General features: G+C 30.7%; 1 protein-coding gene across 1 annotated transcript in view; it reads left to right on the top strand.

The window, feature by feature from the left end:
* Positions 1-2,770: 2,770 nt before the first annotated feature.
* The window catches only part of LOC147064004 (neurotrimin-like), a 202,315-nt gene continuing 180,260 nt past the window's right edge, over positions 2,771-24,825 (top strand). The window contains exons 1-2 of the mRNA XM_085958843.1: positions 2,771-2,907; positions 17,252-17,834. Coding sequence (XP_085814969.1) covers positions 17,762-17,834 — 73 coding nt within the window. The 5' untranslated portion in view covers positions 2,771-2,907; positions 17,252-17,761. The remainder of the gene's footprint in view (positions 2,908-17,251; positions 17,835-24,825) is intronic.

Below are 24,825 nucleotides of genomic sequence, written 5' to 3' on the forward strand. Positions count from 1 at the left end.
GTCATTTAGAGATTAGTAGATGCAACAGAAGAATATTTTTCAGATTAATTTAGATTCTAGAATAATATAATGCTAGAATTAAATGCACTACCATGATGTATATAATAATTATTTAATTATAAAATGAAAATAACTCATACTTATGATAATTAGGACTATATCTATATTTGTTATGATACAAATTTACATTGTTTCATTGTAGTTATCATCTTATACGTTATTTTTTAATTATGTACCTAAACACGTAATAAATTTATGACCCAAACAACCTATAAAAGTAATGGCAACTATAAAAAGAAGAAAAATTGGGTAGTAAAATTTAATAATATGAAAATTTAATTGCATGGATTGAGGTGTGAAAGTATATCTTTGTGACATTAAATTTATGAGACATAAAGTGGAAACTGAAAATAGGTGGGAAAAGGAAATAAATTATCTATTACGTGAAAAAACTAAATACAAAAGACTCAAAGTGTCATAATGGTCAGGTGTGTCTAACCTTTTGAATTGAAAAATGCATGTAAGTATATTCTCTTCATGGAAGTAAAATATCTGGAGCAGCATTTAACTTAATGCGGAAGATCTGTGACATCTATAATATATAAATACTTGGACAGAACTAGAGCATGCATTACCGATTTTCGGTTAACCGATATACTGGCAAAAATAACTAAATTTCTTAACCGAATTCCCGGTAATTGTATTTCTAATTGTCTCTACTTATAAGTAGTATAAAACTACTTTTCCTTATTTCGTATTGTGTAACAATAGCTGATCTTCCAACCTATAACAACAATATAATCATAAATTGTACCACAATCTCAAGGGTTCACCGTGGCCGACCCTCCTTCAGCCTGCAACGGTGCTGTAAATGCGATCTGTGTGCTGCGGGTATCGTATGGCCACCAGGAACCGAGAGAAGTGGCACGACTTTATGCCTGCACTATGTCTCAATACTAGGGCGTGACAGGATGAAGTAAGTAAGTAATGAAGTAATCTGAATAATGTTAAAAAGCAATACATACTTAATAAAATTATTCTCAGAAAATACTTATTTGGGGCCAATCTAATGCGGATATGAAAAGCAATAATTTCATTGGTATTAAATTAGAAAATTTTCACGACTACTTGGATGTTATGAACAGTAAATAATTTAGGAGAAGGAAGTAAAAGAACAGTTTACACTCGACATGATCATAGTTGTACGGAGTCAAGCGACTGGCCGCAGTATCTACCAGAATTTTGTATTTGTATGTGTGAATGAATTGTAGGGGGAAATGTGACGCCAAGTTATTATATTGTTTTTATGCGAAATTCGTGAACTTGCCTAATCCTAAAAAAGGTTTACAATTTAATACTAGAGTTTACTAGATTTTTAATAATAATTATTTGGTTGTTTTTAATTTTATTTTTCAATGTATTTTTAAAGTAGATCGTTAATGGTCAATAACAATAAATATACAGTTTTTTTAGACTACATAACTAACTAACAATAATATAACTTACTTTACTGTGTATTACTTACTCGTATCATTTGTTAGATTGGATTATAATACGTAAAATAATCTTTATTCTATCTTATTAATCTATCTATGTTTAAATATAATATCGCCAATTTAATGACATTTATAGTACCTAGAGCTTATAATATGATTAGTCGCAGCACTTAGGTAATTTTGGATTTGAGGAGCTTTTGGTCACGAAATTTCAATTATATTAGAAACAATGATATTATAGGTGAGACAATTTTTGTTTGCTATTTTTTCCAATGCCAAAAGTCACTAAACACTAGCTTATTTCCAAAATTTAATAAATGCCAGGACTTAATATATAGCTACTTTAGATATAGTAAATACTGTGTGATTACACGTTCAAATTTCATGAATCAAGTATGATGCATGCAGGTGATGAAAGTTTGTTCAACTAAACGTAATGCGAATTTAGTTCGCGAAAATTAATTACTTGCAAACTAAAACTTGACACACTGATGATCCGAGCCATCTTGAAACATTGAAAGGCCTAATTTGTGTACAGTGTGCATTAATGTGCCCCATTCTATTCAATCTGCAATTAATATCAGAGGTAAACGGTTTAAATCTATCCCGGCTTCGTTAAGATTCGCTATCTTTCGTGGAAACGAGACCTCGTTCGGGACAGCTACTTTTGCAGGCGGAGGGAAGGGGGCGCCGGAGGTCGGCTGCGGCGGCGTGCAGGGGAGGGGTGGAAACCCGGGAGGGTAGTCTCTTCGGAACCTTTGGAGGGATTACACGTGTCGATGGAGCGTGTCGTTTTTCATGTGAAAAAAAAATGTAGCACTCCAATCCAATCCAAATAATACAGCGCCCAATTCGTGTGACATGTGACCTGTGAGACGTGCTTCATACACATAAAAATAATATTAAACGTACTGACATTCGCAAAGAAACAGACATTTTATAAGTTGTATAACGTTAAACGTGATTTTTATTGAATACGTTAGGATTAACTTTAAAAAATACGTAATACATAGAAATTTTAAATTATATTACCAATCTGTTAAATTGATAAAGTTTTATTGTAACGTAATTCAAAATATATTTAAAAGCTTAGTATAAACTATTTTATACAGTGTATTATAAAATATGCATGTGAAATTTGTGAAATTATTAAAAGAGTGTCCCTCAAAAAAAATTTTAAATTAGCTTTAATACGAGTTTAAATCAAAGTTATTCAAGTATTTAAATGTTGTATAGAAAATTAATGTATAAAATTGCTTTACGAAAAAAGTGCGTATAGTTATTTACTATGTGTAATAATTAATGTGATTTTTAAATTTTAAATAATATATTCTGTTAAAAATTAACACAATATAAAGTAAAATTAAAAATTCTATAGTTGAGTACATTATACCATAATATTATAACTAAGGTAAGAAAAGATTTTATTAGGTACAATATTTATTTATGTATTTCATTGTTATTCGTTATTTATTTGGTACCTGTTTTATTTATGGCTTGACAAACCATTGGTTTGGAATAAATATTGATCGGATTAATTTAATGGGTTCTTGTCTATTTAATGGAAGCCAGAGTCAAACAATTTTTGAAAATAGGCGATGATATAATGGAGTATTGTATATTGTTGGGTTAGTTTAGGTTAGGTTACCATTCTTGAATTTAGCCGAAATCGGCTATGAAAATTACCGCTAATCTCGCCTAGCTTCCATTAAACAGACTTGTACCATTTTAATATTACTCAATTATGAATAATTTAAAAATGCCTTATACCTAGGTATTTCGATTATTACATTCTGGTGTATTAAATTAACTTCTTATTTATGTAAGATTATCATTGAATAATAAAAATACGTGATAAATAATATTTGTATCACTTTTTTTAGTGATATTAGTTTATTACCTCCCTCACAAGTAAGAGCTTTTAAATAATACAAACCTAGTAATTTAGACACTTATAATATCAGTACCAATATTGATTGAAATTTAATATGTTTGTTAATATTTCCTTAAAGCTGAAACGTTAAAATATTCGTAGGCTGTTATTATCGACTGAAATGAAATTATTAATGTATATTTAATACGCTCACAAAATACGACTAAATTATATTTTGATAAGCAAGTTCGTACAGCGCCATAGTATTAGCTTCAAATTTTGTTAAGTGTATTTTATTATTTATGATTTACCTACGTTGCGAACATGCGAGAGTTAAAACTTTTTTTCCATTGGTAGGTACCTAGTATCCAAATAATAAACCATTAAATTCCTACGAAGTTCCATTTTATATTAACTTTTGTTTGATATTACCTTTACTAATATAGGGAAGAAATATAAATTAATTTATATTCTTTATAAGTGGTGTTATCATTTTAAACTTAATACAATTTATAATCAACTATTTATTTTTATTTAACGAATAATTCATAAGATTTAAGAATATAACATTCGATCGCCAATAGTAACTCAATTTGGAAAGTGCTTCATAGAGTATTAAGAGCCATTAATTAAAATTTGTCGCAATTAAGTATGACGCCGATAGCATAGTGGTATATGCACATGGGCGCGAAACCCAAAAAATCCAGATTTGATTCCTGCTTGTTGTCTTCCTTTTTTCATAAAAGATTTTTTCTATTAGTTATAATAAATTTGTTTGTTGTGTTTTCGAAATGATGTATATTTAATATAAATTATATTTTTCATATGATATTACGATAACTATTTGCAATAACTGATCATGTTGCGGGTCCCAGTTCGAATCCTGGGTCTGGAAAATACACATATTGTTTCTCAATTTGTATTTGGATTGTATGGACCTAATTAATAGGTTGAGCAAGTGGCTAACATATTATATTTCTCGTAAAAATAAAAATATGTTAATACAAACTTCCACTCCGTGGAGGCCCAGATATTTAGATCGGACATGGTCAAAAGAAAATAAGATGAGTTATGACTATTTTGCTACGAATATTATATTATTATTAATATCGAAGCATTATGCCATCAGTCAAGCAATTACTCAAATTCGAATACCAAATTAATCAAAACAACGAGACCAGCTATACGAAGTGCCGTTTGCTACGAGGGAGGGAACCGATATGGGATAAATTATTTGATGAATAAAATAATATGTTTCCGGTACCAGATATATTCATAAGCGACTTTGCAATAACAATACTGTTTTCCAAAAACCTACGGAAAATAATATAGTCACATTTTAATTATTTCTTCCGAATATTTGATAAACACGTATATAATAAGAGTATGTATAAAAAAGACACCTGTAGAGAACGGTGGTACATGACATTATCATACAAATTAAATAGAATAATTGTATTTTATATGTACCTACACTGTGAAAATAAATGTTTGTATATTTTCAGAGAAAAAAAATATATTAAAAAATCCAATCACACATTTTGATTTAAAAAACAATATGCTTATTTGAACCCTAAACCTATCTATCGCGATCTTTCCGCCATATCATCTGCGCCATGGTGTGTGGCCTTCAATATATTATCGAAATAAACTGGTCTGTATAATAGTAATTAGATGAAAATAGATTTTTTACATTTTTGTGCTTGAGATGATTACACTTATTACTTATTTACTTACTTTTTCTTGTAAATCTCTATCCTCGAATCATAGAAAAAGCACAAGATTGCGACCACTTCGTTCGATCCCGCGACATGTCCTTATTCTCCGCACACACACTCCGCGTTCTTACTTAGTTTTACCACCGTAATTATTACGAATATTACCTTATACTTGCAGGTTCCTTTTTATATTAATAACGTAATTTTTATGTTGCTTTAATTCTTTAACTCAGTGATATTCAACTTATTTCTATTTATATACACATTCAGATAATTCAATGCGCTGATGCATAAGCCCAATAATAGATTCGTACGCTTTAGTAGCCATTTTATTCAGGCAACAACACAATTTAATTTGCACTTCCCTTGCTGTAACGATGGTCGTTTGACCTTTCTGTCTTCCTTAGATTTATTTTTCTGTTATAATCTTTAATTTAGACTTTACTTCAAAATCGTATTTTATTTTCTTTTGAAATTGCGTAAAATGGAAAATAATATGCAAAAATTATTTTGTTTATATTGATAAGTAAGAATAACCTCTTACGTCTGATTCTCATAAGGTAATTATCGATTGGCAGCGTGAAATATCAAAAAAATATATCGAATTCTGAAGACAAACAATAATTATACAATTAGATGTTCAAAACATATATTTTAAGGGCGTCATCAAAGTTTGACAAGTTACTTAATAAACAATAAATTAATTATTTGCAAACCATACAAAATGGCAAAAATGTAGAGTGCTTCAGTTAAAACATTCACGCCCATTTTTTTTGCTTGAAGATTCTTTCTCCAATGTAGGATCTGGTCCGCTTCAGAAATAGGTTTCGTAACGATTTTTTACGATAAATGGTTAGTAGCCACATTTTCAATCTACTAGATCTATGCTCGGAGTCCAAAATCACATTGAAAAAAAAATCCAGACCAGGAATCGAACCAGCGACCACCGACATGCTACCGCCCGTCTATCGCATGCATAGAGATGGTACATTAAGAAGAAGAATAGCATACCAACAATTATTATTGAAATTTATTTATTGTAGTTATACATTAAAATATATTTTGAATAAGTATTACTTCCGGTGTTGGTGTTGAACAAATTTTTGATTAATGACTACAGTATTCAAATTTGTCAGATCATCAATACCAGAAATTAATAGTGGAGCGTGGAAATAATTAATCTCATATTATATGTATTATTAACTTACTATTAGTCACGTTCGAATAATGAATTTAATTACCGAGAATAAATATTCAAGACAAAATGAACATTCGTAACTATTTATGGTTTTACTAATCAAGTGTCTACTGCAAATTGAATTTCCATTATGAAGAAAAGCTCAGAGAGTTTCTCATTGTTCCTAAGTACAACATTTAACAATCTATCACGAGACTTGTAAATTTCAATTACAAAACTAATTGAAACATATTATCTGCACACTATACAATTAGTTATTGTTTCATATTTCACCAACAGAGCCAATTCATTGTAATTAGGATAATTATGCCCAGTCATTCATTATTTGAGAGACGTTTAACTAAATACATTCACTGTACATAATAGCATCTGCGAGTACCTAGATACCTAACGTTATATTATTAGCCGCCCGCAATGGACGAATTGTAACGTGTCCGCTTATGAAATGTTGGGTCAAAAAATCTAGTCCCGAGAATTCTCTAGAAATATTCAGAATAGTCAAAACTCGAATCACGAGAAATTAATTTACCGAAAATTCAAGAATTTTTATTTCTCGAAAAATCATCAATAAGATTCTCGAGAAATGTATAAATTTTCATCAGGTTGAAATGTTGACCGCGACCAGAATTTACCAAAAACTGAACTTCTAAAGATAAGGTTCTCCAAAAAATTGTTTTTCGAAAGAAAAAAAAACTATAATTATTCTACTAAAATTGATTCCAACCTAAATCCTGACTAAATTAAAAAAAAAAGGCAAGAAGAGGTGACTTCGTAATAATGTTGATTTCTCTAAAATCTCGAGAATTCTCAATAAATTAAACAGCAATCTTGAATTCTCGAGAAAACAAAATTCTTGATTTCGAGTCTCAGGAAATGAAAAAATTCGAGAAATGACAAGTCTCATATTATGAGATTCTCTGTTTATTCAATCTATATTTGGGTCCATAGTATGGACCTTATTATTTTAGTAAGGAGCTACAAAAAAAATTGCTTAAAAACCTATTCACAGGGAACTCAGAAATTGTTCTGTGCCTGTTCGTAAGGCGGGTAAAAATGGGTCTTCTTGATGCAGCATCAATCAAACAATACGGATGAGATTTTTACCAGACGTGCACACACATGGCCTCAGTAATGATTATTCTGCCACAACTACATCGTCGATCTGGGTATATTTAAAATGTATAGTGATCTAACTTGTTAGGAATAAAATTTATTAGGAAAAAATTTTATTTAATAAAGATTTTCCCTATCTTTTTTCTTCAACTTTCTGATAATAATGTGTTGTTTTAAAAACTCTTTGTATATTATATGTTGCCACTATTATCATTGTTTCACTATTGAATGAAGATCTTTACTGACCTTACTCTTTCTGATCATTATACTTTCGTTTCCATATACTTTCGCTAATATTGATTATGTCATAGGACCAACGGCCTCTCAGTCAATCTTTATATTTTTTAATATCACTTGGGTATTACTGGATGAATAGATTTGTGAGGCGATGATCGAAGAGGGAGATAGCCTGTCTATCTTAAATTCAATAATATATTAACATGAATTATGTATTCTGTTGAATAGACTTATTTGTTATATCATCCATTTAATGATATTTAGTTACACCCAATTTTCATCATGCATCAGAAGTAGTTTTTATCACATTATTTATATTTTATGAGGTAACAATAGGAATACATATATTTTAGCTTGGGTACCTACAGATCAATTTTTAGTAACACATAAAATTGTTGAATTCCCTACTTTGTTGATTTTACTAATATTTCTTAAATAAAATTTAGATAATATTAAGATATTTTTGTTTACTATGCAATAAAGGTTCTTAATTGATCAAAATCACATTTACAACGGTGTTTGATGTAGTTATAAATGAGCGCTTCGTATGACTTTGACATAATTATGTTATGGATTAAGCCACAAAGCGCGACACTCAATATCATTGTGTTACAACAATGCTCTCAATATGATTTACATTCGTATGTGGCGATAGACCAAAGGGAGGGCAAAAATTTCTGCATACCCTTTGCTCTGATGCTGGAGCATAACACAATATTACAAATTAGTTGGTACAAGTAGACGTTGTCGATCCGCGACGATATGAAACTAATTAAGTTTCTTTCGTTATATATATTATTATCATTAGATTATAGTATGAAATGTGTATGTATAACGTGATGTAGTCTGAAATCAATAGTGAAACAATAAGTTAATGTGAAAGATAAGTCCCGTTTTTTTAATATAATATAATAATGTGCCTATGTTTATAAAATCGATTGATGATTTTTCAATATTGACGCTTATCTATTGGGTTTGTGAAATTAATGTTGACATAGTAGGCATAATGATAAATTAGTCATTAGTAACTTTCCAATTAATAAAGTTGTGTTGACTGTGAAATTTAACGCCTTCATAGTGAAAAACCGCCCATGTATGGCTTGATAAATTGCTTTTTTTACAAAGTGACTACTATGAAAATATTTTGCAATAACTTATCCCTCAGGATTATGTAATTTTTTCAGCTGCACAATAAGCGATCTTTGTTCGGAATTAACTGCGGATCTGATCTGTGTCGTCACATTAGACTTTCAAATGAAAATATATAAATAGCCCGAGCTCACTTATAAGTTTATTTTCTACGCAATGTGGAGAAGAAGTTTTCTTGTTAGGTTTACAGCTTTTAGATGCAAGATATATGCCCATTGGCTAGGGTAGGACACATTATGAATGCCTTGTACATACCAACATACATTTTATCGCAACCAAAACAAAACACTATTTAAAAAATGTATAAACGTTCCATAAAAACATTATTTTCTTTTAAAATTTCGTATTTTTATATTCCGCCGCTGTTGGAAAACATGTTCTAACAAACGAGGTAGTATTGAGATGTTTTCGGTAAATTTCTACTCTTTGATCAGAAACTAAGTAACTAAGCATGGTTTTATGAATTGGAGGGTATAGGGGAAGATTTGAGTCATGAGATATTTTAGTTTAAAAAATGTAGTATAAAAGAGGTCAATATGAAAGATGCAATTGAAAAAAGATGAAATTTCGTCTTCTGAACATTTTAACAAAACTGACTTCTATCCTTATTCCCCTGTACCCTTCAAGTGTTATTTTGATTAAAGTGACCAATTTTTCACGATATAAACTGTCCAAACTATATTTAATTTAATTGAAGGAGTACTTTCTTTTTACTTCTCAGCTTTTAACAAATTATATTATATATTAACTGAAGTTGCGTGGTAGAACTTATATAGAGTAATAATAATTATTTACATGTTTCTATTAGTTTTATATATATTTTTTAAAAATATTAATGTTATAAGATATCCGGCTAGAAACCCATTCGTACAATAATCTATTACCAAATCACATGGACAATTCATGGATGAAAGACTAATAAAATTCATTTTTTTCCTCTCGTAGGAATTACTTGTATTTGGGTTTTTACCGAATGTTCTTCTTCTTTTTCTCAATGTCTCGGGTTACTGTGGAGGCAATTCTCAAGATATAATGGATATTTTTTTTGTCAAAAAGGGTCAGATTTAACCTACAAGAAATAATATTAAAGTGAGGTGATAGTTTGCTGTATTACTTACGACCAGAGATGCCAAATCAAACATAAAATTTTGCTGAAAAAGACAAAAAAATGCAACATTTTTAATCATAGCTCGTCATTTATATTGATAATATCTAGGTTTTGGTATATTATTTACTATAATATTACTTCTTAAATTATGATTATATTTTTAGTTTAGTCAGCTACAATGATTATACACAAATAAAAAAATATTCAAATTCTTACATTCCACATGACAAAACATTGTACAGGGGAAAATAGCATATCAATTTTGAATAGATATTTAAAATTTGTACATACATTCATTCATACATCTCACATTAAAACTGTACCTGAGAGTCAATATATCATAATAAATATTTTTAAAAAAAAATACTTAGATTTGTAAGCCGCTTGATGTCTACAGAATTTCAGATTTCTGTCTTATTTTCTACAAAATCGTACATACGACACACTAGCTTTGAGGTATATAACTAATACGCTAAGTTATAGGCACATATAAAATTCATCTTGATTTATAAAAAAAACAGTTATTTATTTTTGCAGCCACTTTCTATTAGATTTGGGGAATTTATCGCTTTCTATTTGTGTTTCAAAAAAAATATCTAGCCCGCTTCACCCGCAAATCATAAACATCAACCCACTTAGTGATTAATTAACTTTTTTATTTGTTGATTTTAGTGTTTTGGCCCCTTAACAGGTCGTGCGTAGTATGGAGAGCTTTTTTAGATTGTACTTTACGTCCGGATGGTCACCTGGGGGACATTAAATATTATCAACTGACTGGTTACCATAATACTGCTTTGATATTCCATCTTTTTAATGACCTGATCAAAAATTTTCATTTGAATATGCATTTTTTTATTTATGAATCCCTGGAGCATCGTTTTTAACAACGTATTTAATGTAAACAAACAACGATATCCCACTATTCTAGGCATACTATTATGCAATCTATCATTGTGTTTTAAATAATAAATCCAATAGAATAAGCTTGCAAGATTAAAAATATTATTTTGAAAAAGCTGTATACAATTTATTTAATTTCAGTTTCATATTATACAGTATTCAATTTTCGCAAAATACAACTTACAAATTCAAATACTAAAATAAATAAATATCTTTACATAAATCTATATTAATTGTTGAACTACTAAAGATATTTTGGGATATTATTTGGGATATAGTGCAATTATTATGATAATGACATTACTCTGATTAATAATTATATTTAAAATAATATAGAGATTGTATCTCAGTGGAATACCTATCCGTATAAAGCAGATGAAATCAATTCTACTTTTTTGACATTCATCTTCTTTTTAAATACAAATATTTGCCAGAGGTGAGCTTAGAATTTAGATGAATGTTGTTTTATAAATTTCTCAGATAAAGTTTATTTAACTCACATGACGCACTTAATTTTAACACTCTCGTTACTGTAATATCACCTTAGGTTACCCAGCCCATTAAACTGCAAATATTTTAGTTAATATGCACTTTGTGATCTTCATATTTCGGCTATTTATTGAATCATCAATGTTACATCTAATAAAAATGTAATTATTTTCATGATCGATAGATGTCGACAAAGAGAAGCACACATACTTAATTGTGAGAAAGAGCTTTAAAAGTAAGCATTGCGATCAAGTACCTATGATGACCAGCATTCTTGTAGGCTGTAATAATGTATATAAATACTTGTATGATTATAATTACATTTTATTGCCTTTTTGATCATTAAAGTTAAAACAAATAGAAAATAATGATCATGCAACCTTATTAGACTTATTTCTGTTGCTAAATTAGACATTTTCCTTTTACTTATTTATAATATTATCAATATCGTATGGCAACCCAAGGTAACATCACCCGAACGGTCAAAATTTATTATCATCGTAAAGGGAAGGTTAATATGTAATTTTTTTCTCATAATATTATCTTTTTGTTTTAATCGCATATAAATCTTATAACTTATAATGTTTTGTTGTGTACACATACTTTTAATTTAACTTTAAATGCAATAAATTGGTTTTATTTGATGGTAAAGTTTTTCATAAACCTCGAAAGTTATAATACTATGTTTTTCATCATTACACCTGATTTCATACTGCTATGTATGTTTGCCACGTTTTAAATAAAATATATTACCTACGTGGATACAGAGCTGATATAAATAACACATACATGATAAATCTATGTTCATTTCTTCTCCAATCGTATGATGGATATTTATCGGCATGATTTGCTTGAGCTGGCTTTTAATTTTTAATGTTGGCAATAATAACCAGATCCTTTTAACCCGATTTAATTAAATTATAATTATAATCAATGTCATATAGGCAGACTGCGTGATTAATGATAAACTATTAAGTAATATTCTAATTGATTTTTTTTTGAGTCATTTATGATAACATGGTAAATGCACACTGACAACGAATACAATTAATTCTCGTTTATAAAATAAATTATTACAATAAAAGAAGGTAAAAAAACTGATAACGTACTAAATAAAAGATCAAGTATAAAAATACATTTTGAATAAGTACAATATATTTGATTTTTTTAAAAAAAACCCGTAGTAGATACATTAGATTCTCACTATTTATACATTCAGTAAGCGCATTAAATTGTCATTCTTAGTACAAATAAGCAATGGAACCAGGCGACGTGTAACAAAACCAGCTTATGAGAAGTATCACCAAATATAATTATTTACCTCCTAAATAAATAAACAAGTAAACAATATTAATGTACAATCCATAATCGGTAAAGTAAATGCATCAACCGCAGTACCAAAATATCAGGCTACCCATTACATTTAGGTATAGTCTATTTTTGCTGTTTAATGTATGTCAAACAAATAGAGAAAATCAATTGCAATCCCTGTATCCCAACATATTTTGATACCAAAATACCGGTTTTAAAAATCAGACAATACTAGTATAGGTATTCGGTATTGAAAGTGGAAAAAATGTATTAATTAACATAAAAAGCTTAACAGAATTCAAATATTTTTGTCGGGTTACGCGATGTACTTCCGTGACCCTTCATCGTTCTTTGTGACCAACAATGACACATGCTATAAAATATTAATATTTTAAAAAGGTTTTTACGTCTATTATATTTATTAATATATACGGTACTGTTCGGTTAAAGCGGATACAGCGGAAAACGCATTTTGAAAATAGCCGGTAAACTGGATTATTTGTTAGGTTAACCTAACCAAACCTAACCTAACCCAACCTAACCTAACCTTAACTAACCCAAACTAACAAATAATCCAGTTTATCGACTATTTTCAAAATGCGTTTTCCGCTGTATCCGCTTTAACCGAACAGTACCATATATACTTCTGTATTTTTCACTCATTCTACGAATAGGTACCGATATTAATACCGGTATTCAATATGAAATACCGGTATAGGTATTTTCATTCGATAATGCAATCACTAAATACATGGAATGAATAGTAATTCAGTTATATTTTTTTGTAAAATTAAATAAAGTCGTGGGTCTCAGGTTCGAATCCTGGGTCTGGCAAGTACACATATTATTTTTCAATTTGTTTATGAGTCAGAGTATGGACCTAATAGGTTGAGCAAGTGGCTGACATCCATTTCTCGTAAAAACAAAATCTGTCAATACAAACCTTCACTCTGTGGAGGCCCATATGATCCTATTAGGATCGGACATGGTCGAAAGAAGAAATAAAGTCAAAGTATATTAATTAACAATATTACATTACCTGCACTTTGAAGCTCGTGTACATTATTATCAATTAACAATAATATATAAACAAGACTACTTCAATAATTATCTTCTCAAATTTGATGTCACACTAGGTGTTCCCTTCCCTAACAGGTAAAATACCTCTCCAACCCCCTTGCGTTATCAAGTGTACCCCAGAGAAAAACCGTACTACCTCATTGGCTTCCCATACTAAACCACTTCCTCAGATACTCTCACAAACGACACGCATCATTTTATTCGCTAAATGTTGCCTTATTTTCGCCACTGACTTTAACGTGGAGCATTATCATTCAACACCATAAAATTTTAAATATAATGGAGCGATAGCTTTTCTTAGTTTTTAATGCTACGCGTGCATAATGTGGTCCTTCTAATGACCAAAGTTGTTGCAGTCATAATGTTTATAAATTAATATTAAGAGCGTACATAAGTGAAACGGCAAATAATTTTTAATACTGTGTGGGACATAATTTCGGCCGCGTTGCCATTCGGTGAGCGATAGTCGACTTGTGAGCACGTCTATTTGTGTTGTGATGGCGTCGGAGGAATATATTCTTAAATCGTGTAAAGATGACCAAAAAACATTCCGCATGTACTTGAAAAAGTAAACTTACTATTATTATTAGTAATATAACAATAAACATAACATTAAATGGACGCATATTGGATTTTTATGACAAATTATATTTCGTTCGGTTCGCGTCATTTTCACAATCCGCGCATCGCCTATTCACGATCTTTTTAGACCATGCCTCAGCTGAGGTTTAGCCTTAAATCGCACCATTTAATGCGCACTTGAAAGATGCGTCCAGCTGGTCACAACAAGCAGCGTTTTGATTTGGAACTCGGTCAGAAAGTCGCAGCGACCAAAAATAATATAGGTGGAAATGAGTTAACGCATACTTTCCTGAGGCAGGAAATGCGGCCAGACGATTTTTTCGTACCCTTATGTAAACATCAGTTTTGACGCTGAATAACTTATCCATGGAATCGAATTATGACGAGCAATATGGTACATGTCCAACAATACTGTGTTTAAATATATACGGGAATTAAAAACAATGCTCCGAAATAACAGTTTTTTGTAATGAATGTAAACTTGAATGTAAATTTGAATGATCTTGGTAAGAAAATAATATGATCTAAACCAAAAAATTGAATAACACGTTCATCTATACAGAGATGAACCTTAAATATGGGACAATAAATGGGATCTTTAATAGTCGTACAAAACTTTCTAAAAATGATAGATTAGCCCTATTTTACAACGTTTTTATTAGGTCGTATTCTTATTTGTCCGGTGGTTCTTTATCCGGTATAAATCTTCCAATCGACTTTTAACTAACTTCCCGACTATCTAGATATTTGAAATTTTTAGAATATATCAGAACACGATGCCAATACATTTTTTAATACTTTAAGCCATCTTTAAGTGGAATTGAATTCATTTTTAGTTAATTCTGTTTTGTATGAAAAGTTATTTCGATAACATTATTGGTTGCTAGGGGTCTGGGGTCCTAGCAACTAAATTATTAATATATACGTGCGTTACTATGGAAATCAATATGAATGTCAAAATGACATTTCAGTATTATTTCTATCAAGTACAATTTTTTTTGATCGTTTAAGCTAGTCAAGTCAAGTTTATATGATTCAACAGAAAATTTAAAAACGTTGTATATAAAAAGTTCTTTTTATCTTGTAATTATTTTATATAAAAAAACACCACAAACTAGACCTTACTTCAGTGATTTTTATGGGGAAATAACATAAGGTTCCATCTAGAGGTAAATACATATAAACATGTTTATATAATTTATTATTAAAATATGAAATTATATAATTTTATAATTACCTATATAATTCATTTATTATTACATTAACGAGTATTATAATATAGAATTAAGTTTATTTATCTTTTGTATTATGTCATTCTAATATTATTTCCATAGTCATTTCGAAAAGATACTTCTAAAAGTTAGTCCTTCTAATACTTATTATGGTTATTCTAAAAATCTTATCTTTGCCAAAAAACAGTAGACCTAAGAAATGTGTATGTATTGGTATCAGTCTCTGAGGACATTTTTGCGGCGTCCCGACGACTAAGCGCATAAAGCCTCGCGCCGTTTCTGTAACAACGACGCCCTGGAAACCCGGCGCCCTTTCCCCTGTGGGAGCGTCGCGAGATAAGCCTGCGAATTTTCAATGTTTCCTCCTCCGAAAATCATCATCTGCGAAACATAACACTTCTTTCAAATTGCCTTGAAAGGGTTGAAAAGGTCTCAGCGTAATGGATTTCCGTGTTAAATGTTTAATGTTATTTTATACAAATTCAGATTTGAGTGTCAGATATTCGCAGAAGATTTTCGGGTCACGCTACTCATAAATTTGAGATGTATTTTTTTGCGAAAGGAAATCTTTCCTTTTATGCTCTTCAAAAACATGCCGTGGTACCACCTTTTTACAAATACTTAAAACATCTTCTGTCAAATATATATTAAACGATCTGTTACAAAACTGAAACCTATTTTATTTGTGGTGAACTATTTTACACTCCACATGATTCATAAATTTCAGTAGTTTTTATTGAAAATTGAACTAATTTTTACGCGATAGAACTCGTGTCATATTAGTGAGAATATAAACACAATTATATTATTTTTACAATTTCAACTCTGCTATATTGACAGCTGTTTATTTTAGATACACGATCTTATATATACATGACTCACTACTCTTTAATAAACATTTTGGTGATTTTAAAAACAACGCAATTTATTTTTAAATCCAAATATTATCTTTTTTTTTGCTTATTAAAATAATCAATTTTCGAACATATTTTTTACATCTTAGTCAGAATAATTAAATGTAGTATCTACAATCTCAAATAAGATATGTCGTCTTGATTGATATGCCAATCAATATATTCACTAGTGACTAAATTTAAAACGATTAATTATAACCTCTGTTGGTATTTCTCATGATTCGTCATTTATGAAACGTCTTAAAAATATGTTATATTAGTAAATAGTCCTAGGTGTAAAACGTAAAATTTTCATTTAGCATATTTAAATTACTATACTGCATGTTATTTTTTTATATGAGATATTTTTATATTATGATAATAATTCTTAATAGTCTATAATTTCTAGTAATTACGTCTTGTAGAAAATAATGATGTTCATGAAATAAAATAATGGTATTTTTTGCATTTATGAATAGAATAAATTTAATTAAATTCTAAGGGAATTTTCATTTGTTGTCAAACCTAAGCTGTTTTGTATTTTCTTTTTAGATTTCCACTAACAATGAAGTGCTTAAGACCTACTACCATGCTAAAATTGAGAAGTCTTTGAGACTTGAGAAAAAAATCATATTTCACAGACGTCGGTTTAGTTTTTTTAGTTTTTTCATTATTCTGAGTAGTTGTATTTAATATTTACGAATGCTCTTTTTCAGTTTTCTATCTCGTTTATTTATAAATGATAAAGCTTGGCCTTGGATAAACACTTAAATTTTTGATTCTAACACATCCATTATTTTTACTTGTAATAAACGTATAAGTATATATGTATATATATATAATATAATAATGTATTTTTTCTATTGTTCCAGGACGATAAATCAAAGATTATATCATCTCATCTAATGTGAGCTGTAACTCTTCTCCTCGCCACGAAGAAAATACTTTTCTCAAGAGCCAGACACGTGTGATGATAACCTGACCTTATTTATGTCACCGAAACTTCATGTGAAATATATATATATTTTATGGTTGCACCAAACCGCCATTTGCTAAAGCCGGCAATGTGGCATTCCATTACACATATACGCTGAAAAAAAACTTTTTATGATACCATATCAACTTGATTCATAAAAGAAAGGTCAAATGATCACATAAACTATAATACATATAAATATCTTGTTTGTGTGGTTGTGAATCTATAGGACTGGTGATAAGGTTTATAAAAATAATAATATGTAAGCATTTGTACTTGGTGCACTATTCTTCTGTGACAAATGGTTGTAATGACCCATTTGTGTGAAAAACAGCTCATGTCGCAGACGTGAATAACGTGAAAAGTGTTTTAAGTTTTTTTTCGTGGAAATTCGTTTCAAGTAAACATGAATCCTCTAACAATGCCTGTAAGGGTTGCCTGCCTTCTCTTTATGATGTCGCTGTTCCGTCCAAGCTACGGTAAGTTTTTTACATATTTCACTTTTCATATTATTTTACACAAACTTATGATTCCGCCTAAATTTTATAAAATTGCTTTCGCCTACCTAACTTTTTTAGGTCTTCTATGGATATCATTCCCTTTATTATTTTTCGTCAGAACCTCATGACCGAGAAACGTAATTCGGATGATTTAGGCATTGAACAGCCTTTCTCACCCCTCTCAATATTCATGAGTATCATAGCCTGTATCAATGGGAAACTTATGGCAGTTTTGATTAGTCCATCCACTTGAATGAAAGTATTCCTCGTTCTCTGTGAATTTCAATCCAACTAAATTCCGTAATTTTTTTCGTACTATCTTCTTAGCTTTGTACTATAATGGTCAATTATTTTGAGTGTGTCTCAAATCTGAAGTTTGCTAATGATGGAATGCATTGGTATCTACATTTTGTTCAGTTTCCGTTTCCAAAAGTACATTTTAAACGTATCTAGTCTCTTTCTGTCTCTTGGTGGCATATATTTAATCCATTTAAATTCAAACGTAGTCTGAATATTTAATATTTAAAATATACTATGTTTTCTCTAGTAAACAAATACTTCTTCTTCTTTTACACTTTATGCCCCAGCATTGAGGCATAGGACAAGCACAAATTCACATCGCCAACTCTCACGCCTCCCGTCTTGCTAGACCTGCAGCACTTAGATAACTTTTGTAGCACCGCTGCACAGTAAGGGAAGGCCGGCCACGGCGACGGAAACCCTGAGGCTGTACCACAAAGGTACGATAAGACAAACACAGTTATACATTAATCATATCGATTTCTCTAGTACGTACAGAATATTTTTTTATATTTATTCACCGATAGTATAAAACAAAAATTGGTAAAAATATCGTTCAGAAGAATACTTCTGATTTTAATGACATAAAATGGATTATTCTTACTTTTAGTGTACCCAATATATTATTCCATAAATTATTACAATGTCATTTCGTAAATTTATATCTATTTTGGTATATAATACGAGTATCATAATTTAAAAAAATAATTACAATAGCAGAATTGATTTTTTTTACTAGTTGTAAATAATGGGAAAGAAACTTTCGTTTCTTTCTGTTAGTAAAATACTAAAACAAGATAAAAATTGTTTATATTTGTAGTTTATTGTTTAAAATAATGATGAGCCACCTAAAATATTTGTCGGCTAGAAAAACTAATGTCTTAAATGTAATATAATTAATATTTTACTACTGTTAACTCATTCGCTGTTGACTAGATAATGATTTTTTAATGACCACCTTTAAAATGCACCTTAATTACATTGATCGGCCGCCTGGTCATTACGCGCCAGGTGCGTCTTCAGCGTCAAAAGTATTTTAATCGATGACTACTAAGTACACACTATAATAAATAATACATATTTCAGAACAATGTTTTATATATTATATATAGAAATACTACCAGAAACTTTATAGATGCCATTTTAGCCCTGAAAAGATCGGCATCTCAATTTGTACTGAAACATAATATGTTTAGTATTGACACACGTAGCGAGAAAAGGCGGTGTGTATTACTACCCAGTTACCCACTAAAAACGTATTATTAAGATTTGTGTGAGTTCTTAAGATAATGACTTTAACCAAAACAACGTCATGGCTAGAAATAATCTTCCTGAACATTTAAAACAATGTCATATGAGACGCGAAGGTGTGTTAAAACAATGTTCCTAAGCTCAAGTTTTCCATGCTCAAGGATGTCTTATAATTACACAAGTTATTGTGTGGATCATTCGGTATCTTTCGACTTACGAGTTAAATTAAATTGATGTAGCTTTTATAAAAAAAAAAACATTTTTTGTATCCCGAAGCATCCATTTTTACTGAAATATTTAGAATTGGCAATCGCCCATCACATTGTGAGGATGAAATATGGAAAAATTCAATGTATGTGCTTACATCGAAGAAAATAATATCGACTTTTCCAAATCGCTACTCCACATGAGAGCAAAAAGAGTGAAATGTTAATAAGAACAATTCTTAGTATGACTTTTTTTCTTTCGTTTATGGTAGAATAATATTTATGTAGTGGTAATTTATTTATTTATTTGCAATTAAAAAATATTTAATCACTTAACTCGTTTTAGCTGTCCAAGAAAAAATACAGAGTTAATAAAGAAAGCACCGATTTTTTTCCATCTTATTCATGTTTTTGTTTATAATTTATGTTATGTTTTTTTTGTTTATTATAATCGTTTTAGTAGGGTTATCACTTACACCCAAATCGTAATCTGTTGCAATAATCTATGTTTGCAATTATATACATGAAGAACGACCTTTTGCCAGTCTGTAGATATTTTTTTTGTAAACCTAACCTCATATTCAACTCAAAATCACCAAAATGTTACTTACAAACTTTTGACTTGGAGCAGTCCATATACTGGTTCAATTTACAAAAGCACTCTTCTCTAACTTCACATCACGTTATATTGTTTGTTTTGATACATCTAGAATCGAGATGGGAATCTATCAAACTGGTACCTAACAAGAGTGTAGTCTATTTGTTGCATAAGTTTCAATAGTCCAGCAGTTTGAGTTATAACCTGTAAAACGGGAAAACATTCCAATTTTATTATTATTGTAGTTTTAAATTCAATATAGTCTATCTATATTATATAGATAGATATCTAGATAAAAAAAAATATTATTTAATACCTCAATTGCATAGTGTCATTATTATTATAAAAGTTATCACATGAAGGTTTCAATCCACACTTGAAAATATATTTTTATCATTCACAACTCCATATATATACCTAGATATCATATTCAAAACAAGTAATCGAACATAATAATAATGTTTAATATAAATTTCTTCTTGTGTATTGTTCATTACTAACTTAACCAAACCTAATCTGTAAGAGGACCATGGTCAAGCAAAAATGTGTCGGCTTATAGTGTCGTGGGTCCTTGGAACGAACCTCGGTTCTGGCAAATTCGTGTGTTATTTTTCAACGTGTATTTGGACCCCAAGTATGGATCTAATAGATTGAACATGTGGTCAATTTCCATTTCTCGTTATAACACAAGTCTGCTTTATTCTGTGGAGGCTCAAATGATCCTTAAAAAAATCATTGATTATATTATAATATATTCCTTTTCGATGTGAATTTTTTTTAATGGTAATTTATTAATAATATTATTAGGTAAGAAATAGTTTTTTTGAAGATAAGTATTTAAAAAAACCAATCCTGAAAATATCTAGCTTTTTTATTTATTTTGAGAAATACTACGTATAAAGTTTTCTTTTTTGGTTCCCAATACATCCTAAGAAAATTCGTAAATTATTTTAATTTCCATATATATTTTTCCAAGTATATAATATAATGTACTTGTCCGTCACCCGGCTTCGTAATAATAATTTTGATTGCCGCGTCAATCATTTTAATTTTTGCGAGTGGCCCGCTCGGCAAAATAATTTAATATCCCTTCTGCACAGGTTGAAGGTTTATATCCATATTTGACGTAATGTTTTCGCGCGTGTACTACCCTTTAAGGAAAATTAGTTTCCGCCAAACTCACCCCTTAAAAAGTGAAACATGCCTACATTTCTCCGAGAATATTATTCTATACATGGAGGTAAAGAGGAACATATCGAAGTGGAGTGATATTTGTTTACAAAATTTTTCCTCAAAGATCTTTATAGTGACAATTACGATCCTCTATTTGCACGGCTTTTTTTTGCACGGTTTCGAAATAACACGGTTTAAAAAAAGTATCGATTATATTTCATTTACATTGATTTTTTTGCCTTAACGCAGTTTAAAAAATCAAAAAAGAATAAAAATACGTATTTATATACATATTTATCAAAAAATTACGTTGCAAGAGACCGTACGCCACTGGTGCATACATATGTAAATGTTGTCACCGGATGCCGCCTAGCCATATATAAATGTACATACATGGCGCCATTAGTCAGTCACTTCGGGTTCGATACAAGAGACGTGCCGCGTGCTTCGGCGTCAGCGTCATTAAATATTTCCAGCGATGAGAGTGATTTTTTGCCAGCGAAAAACAGCAGTAAACAAACAGACACCTTTATTGTCAAGTAGCGACACTGAATGAATACATTTCTCTATGCTAAATATAATTTAAATTTACAAATATTTTTATGTATAAATAATAAATAAAATCGATTTATTTTTGAGTTCAAGAATTTCGTATTTTGGGTTGATTTTAAGTAATGGACCTATCTAACATTTTTGTATGGGCACCTTATCTTTTTTTACATGGTTTTGTTTTGCACGGTCGTCTTTGGAACGTATCTCCCGTGCAAAAAGAGGATCGGGTGTAATTTTATTAACACATCACTTTTTTTAAAAACTTGCCTTTGTCAAAAAAAAGTAATCGAGATATTGTTTAAAATATAGTCACAATATTACGGAAGTAAAATTAAAAATAATATTGTTATGCACATTGTACAGTAGTCCCCGAGATGTTTCGAATGTGAAATTGGCGCAAGTCCGTTGGTCAGGCCATGTCTCAAGAATGGAAGCTTCTCAACCCTCCAAGAGGCTTTTTTTTTTATAAATTAACTTGGAAAAGGAAAGTTGGGAGAGCTGTGCTTCGATGTTTAAAGATACACGGTAACCTCAAGTGTAAGGCTGTCGAGAGAACTTGCAATAGAGTATTCGATATTTTCAAGAGAAGGCAATAATATTATATAATACTAGCTGACCCGGCAAACGTTGTTCTGCCATATAAATTATTTCTAGTGAATATTTTGGTTGTTAAATAAAAAAAATAACGAATGTATCGTAAGTGTGTGGGGATGGGATATATAACAGAAAGAGGAATGGAGCGCTGTAGACGATGACCGTCGATAAAAACAAAAAAACATCAACCATTCATTTTCTCAATTCAAAATGAGTAATGATGTTCATAATGAATGAATTACCTGTGACAGGATCTCGTTGTTTAATGTTTATGCAATATCCGTCTTGTCCCTTCCAGAAAATTAGCGGATATTGGAGAGCGTCGTATGAACGGTGTATGTCAGCGATGAACTACAGATTATTGTTTCTTCTTCGAATCACGATTTCTCGCGTCGATGTGCGGTCGCCAACCATGATTACAGCAATGTCGTCAATAACAGGCGCATTGAATTGAAGCACGTGCTCTCCAGCTGGTGTTTTATCAGGATTGACAATAGCGTGATTGTCACTTTGCAATTCGTGCATATGTGCTTTGAAGAATTTCAATAATTCATTGTGCCCATTCAATAGGGCGTCCAGTTTGCCGACGATGCGCCTGGCATTAGGCGAATTGAGGCTATTGTAGCCGCAACGTGCATTCACATGATTGATGTCCTCACCGCCCATGAAGTAGATTTGTAAAAATTTATGTGGTTCGTTTGGCATTGGCAGCAATGAGCCTACTTTGTGGTATACTTGGCCTTAGATTTTGAACGTAGAATGAAATTGTTGACCATTTGCCGCAGTATTGTGAACTATTTCTGTTGCTCCGAACGAAGTCTTTTGGAAGCATGAATTGAATGTGCGAATGGACTTCAGGAACATGTTTGAATCTGGAACCGTGCCGATGAGCAAGCCGTTCAATGGTTCTGGTGGTATCTCAATTTCTGGTAGTTGCACTTTTCCTGATGCGCAACACATCCCGGCTGACTCATGTTTGAATTTGAGCGCATGACAATGGGGACATTCTTTGTCCATATCACCAATCAGTACTTTCGGATGAACGGAATATTCAATATCTGGCTCGTACTCAAATGCGAGTCGAAGGAACGAAGCGGATGTAAATGTTCGATGTACTTGTTGGCGTTGTCGGTCATTTGCTCTGCGTGTGTTAACTACAAACCGGCGCGCTTGGCTCCGTTCCAATTGTCGTTGTTGATTTCGTTCAGCTCGTGCCTCTTGTGATTGGGATGCACGCAATTGCGACATGCTTACACGCACGTTTTTGTTATCTTGTTGGATTTGTTCGTCTGTTCTTTCTGCTCTACTATTTTGCATGTTTGTTGCTTTATTTGTTCGACGGCCCAAATGGCCCCCCTTGCGTCTTGGTGGCATTGTGCACTGTAATACACGCACATAAAAATAGATAAATTAAAATAAATCGTACAAAATTTTGCACGCACTGCGTTGTGATATGCCGAATGAAATGTCAAAATGACGCGACGCTTCTCTTGAATTCTTCTTGGACGTAGCGCCATCTGTCATTCAACAACATAAATAATTTCGTTCTGTTTGAAATACGAACGACGGTTAAATTTGTTCATACAAAAATAATAAAATCGCGATTAAAAAATGGGTGGGTAGGGGTAGGAGGGTGAAAATTTGGGGTTATAGGTATTTTTTGATGCAAAATAATAAAAAAAAATACAAAAAGAAATTTTCAAAAAAATAAAAGAAATAATTTTCTGGATAGAGATACCCTAATCACCTAGCGGTATGAAATATACTTGTTGACCTATTCTCATACCTAACAAATATACATAAAAAAACTCATAACAATCGGTTTAGCCATTTCGGAGGAGTTCGACCACAAACATCGTGACACGAGATTTTTATATATATAGAGATAGATGCTGTGGACGATGCTTTAATTATACAAAATATGAGTTTCAATATCGACAACATTAATAAATAAATTAATTAATAACACACTGGTTGTCCGGTACTGCAGCCTATGAGAGCAAATGTGATGTGGTTTGTGACTCGATATTCAATAATATCTGTTTCAAATAGTTTCCCATTATTTTAATATACCATTTTCAACTTCTAATTTCATTAGGGACTAATGACCACTAAATTCATTTAAAATATCGTACAGAAGCTATTGATAATAATATCTGCGTACTATATACATATTATATATTATTGCGTAAAAGAAAACATAGACATATATTATTATAATGTAATTTTGCAGTTTTTAGCATATTGCTGTATAATAAATAAATAAACAAAAATATTTTCCTTCCATTTAATTTTG

Source organism: Rhyacophila brunnea, unplaced genomic scaffold (genome assembly GCF_057557595.1).
Source record: "Rhyacophila brunnea isolate RB1 unplaced genomic scaffold, BYU_Rbru_1.0 scaffold_8, whole genome shotgun sequence".
Lineage (NCBI taxonomy): Eukaryota > Metazoa > Arthropoda > Insecta > Trichoptera > Rhyacophilidae > Rhyacophila > Rhyacophila brunnea.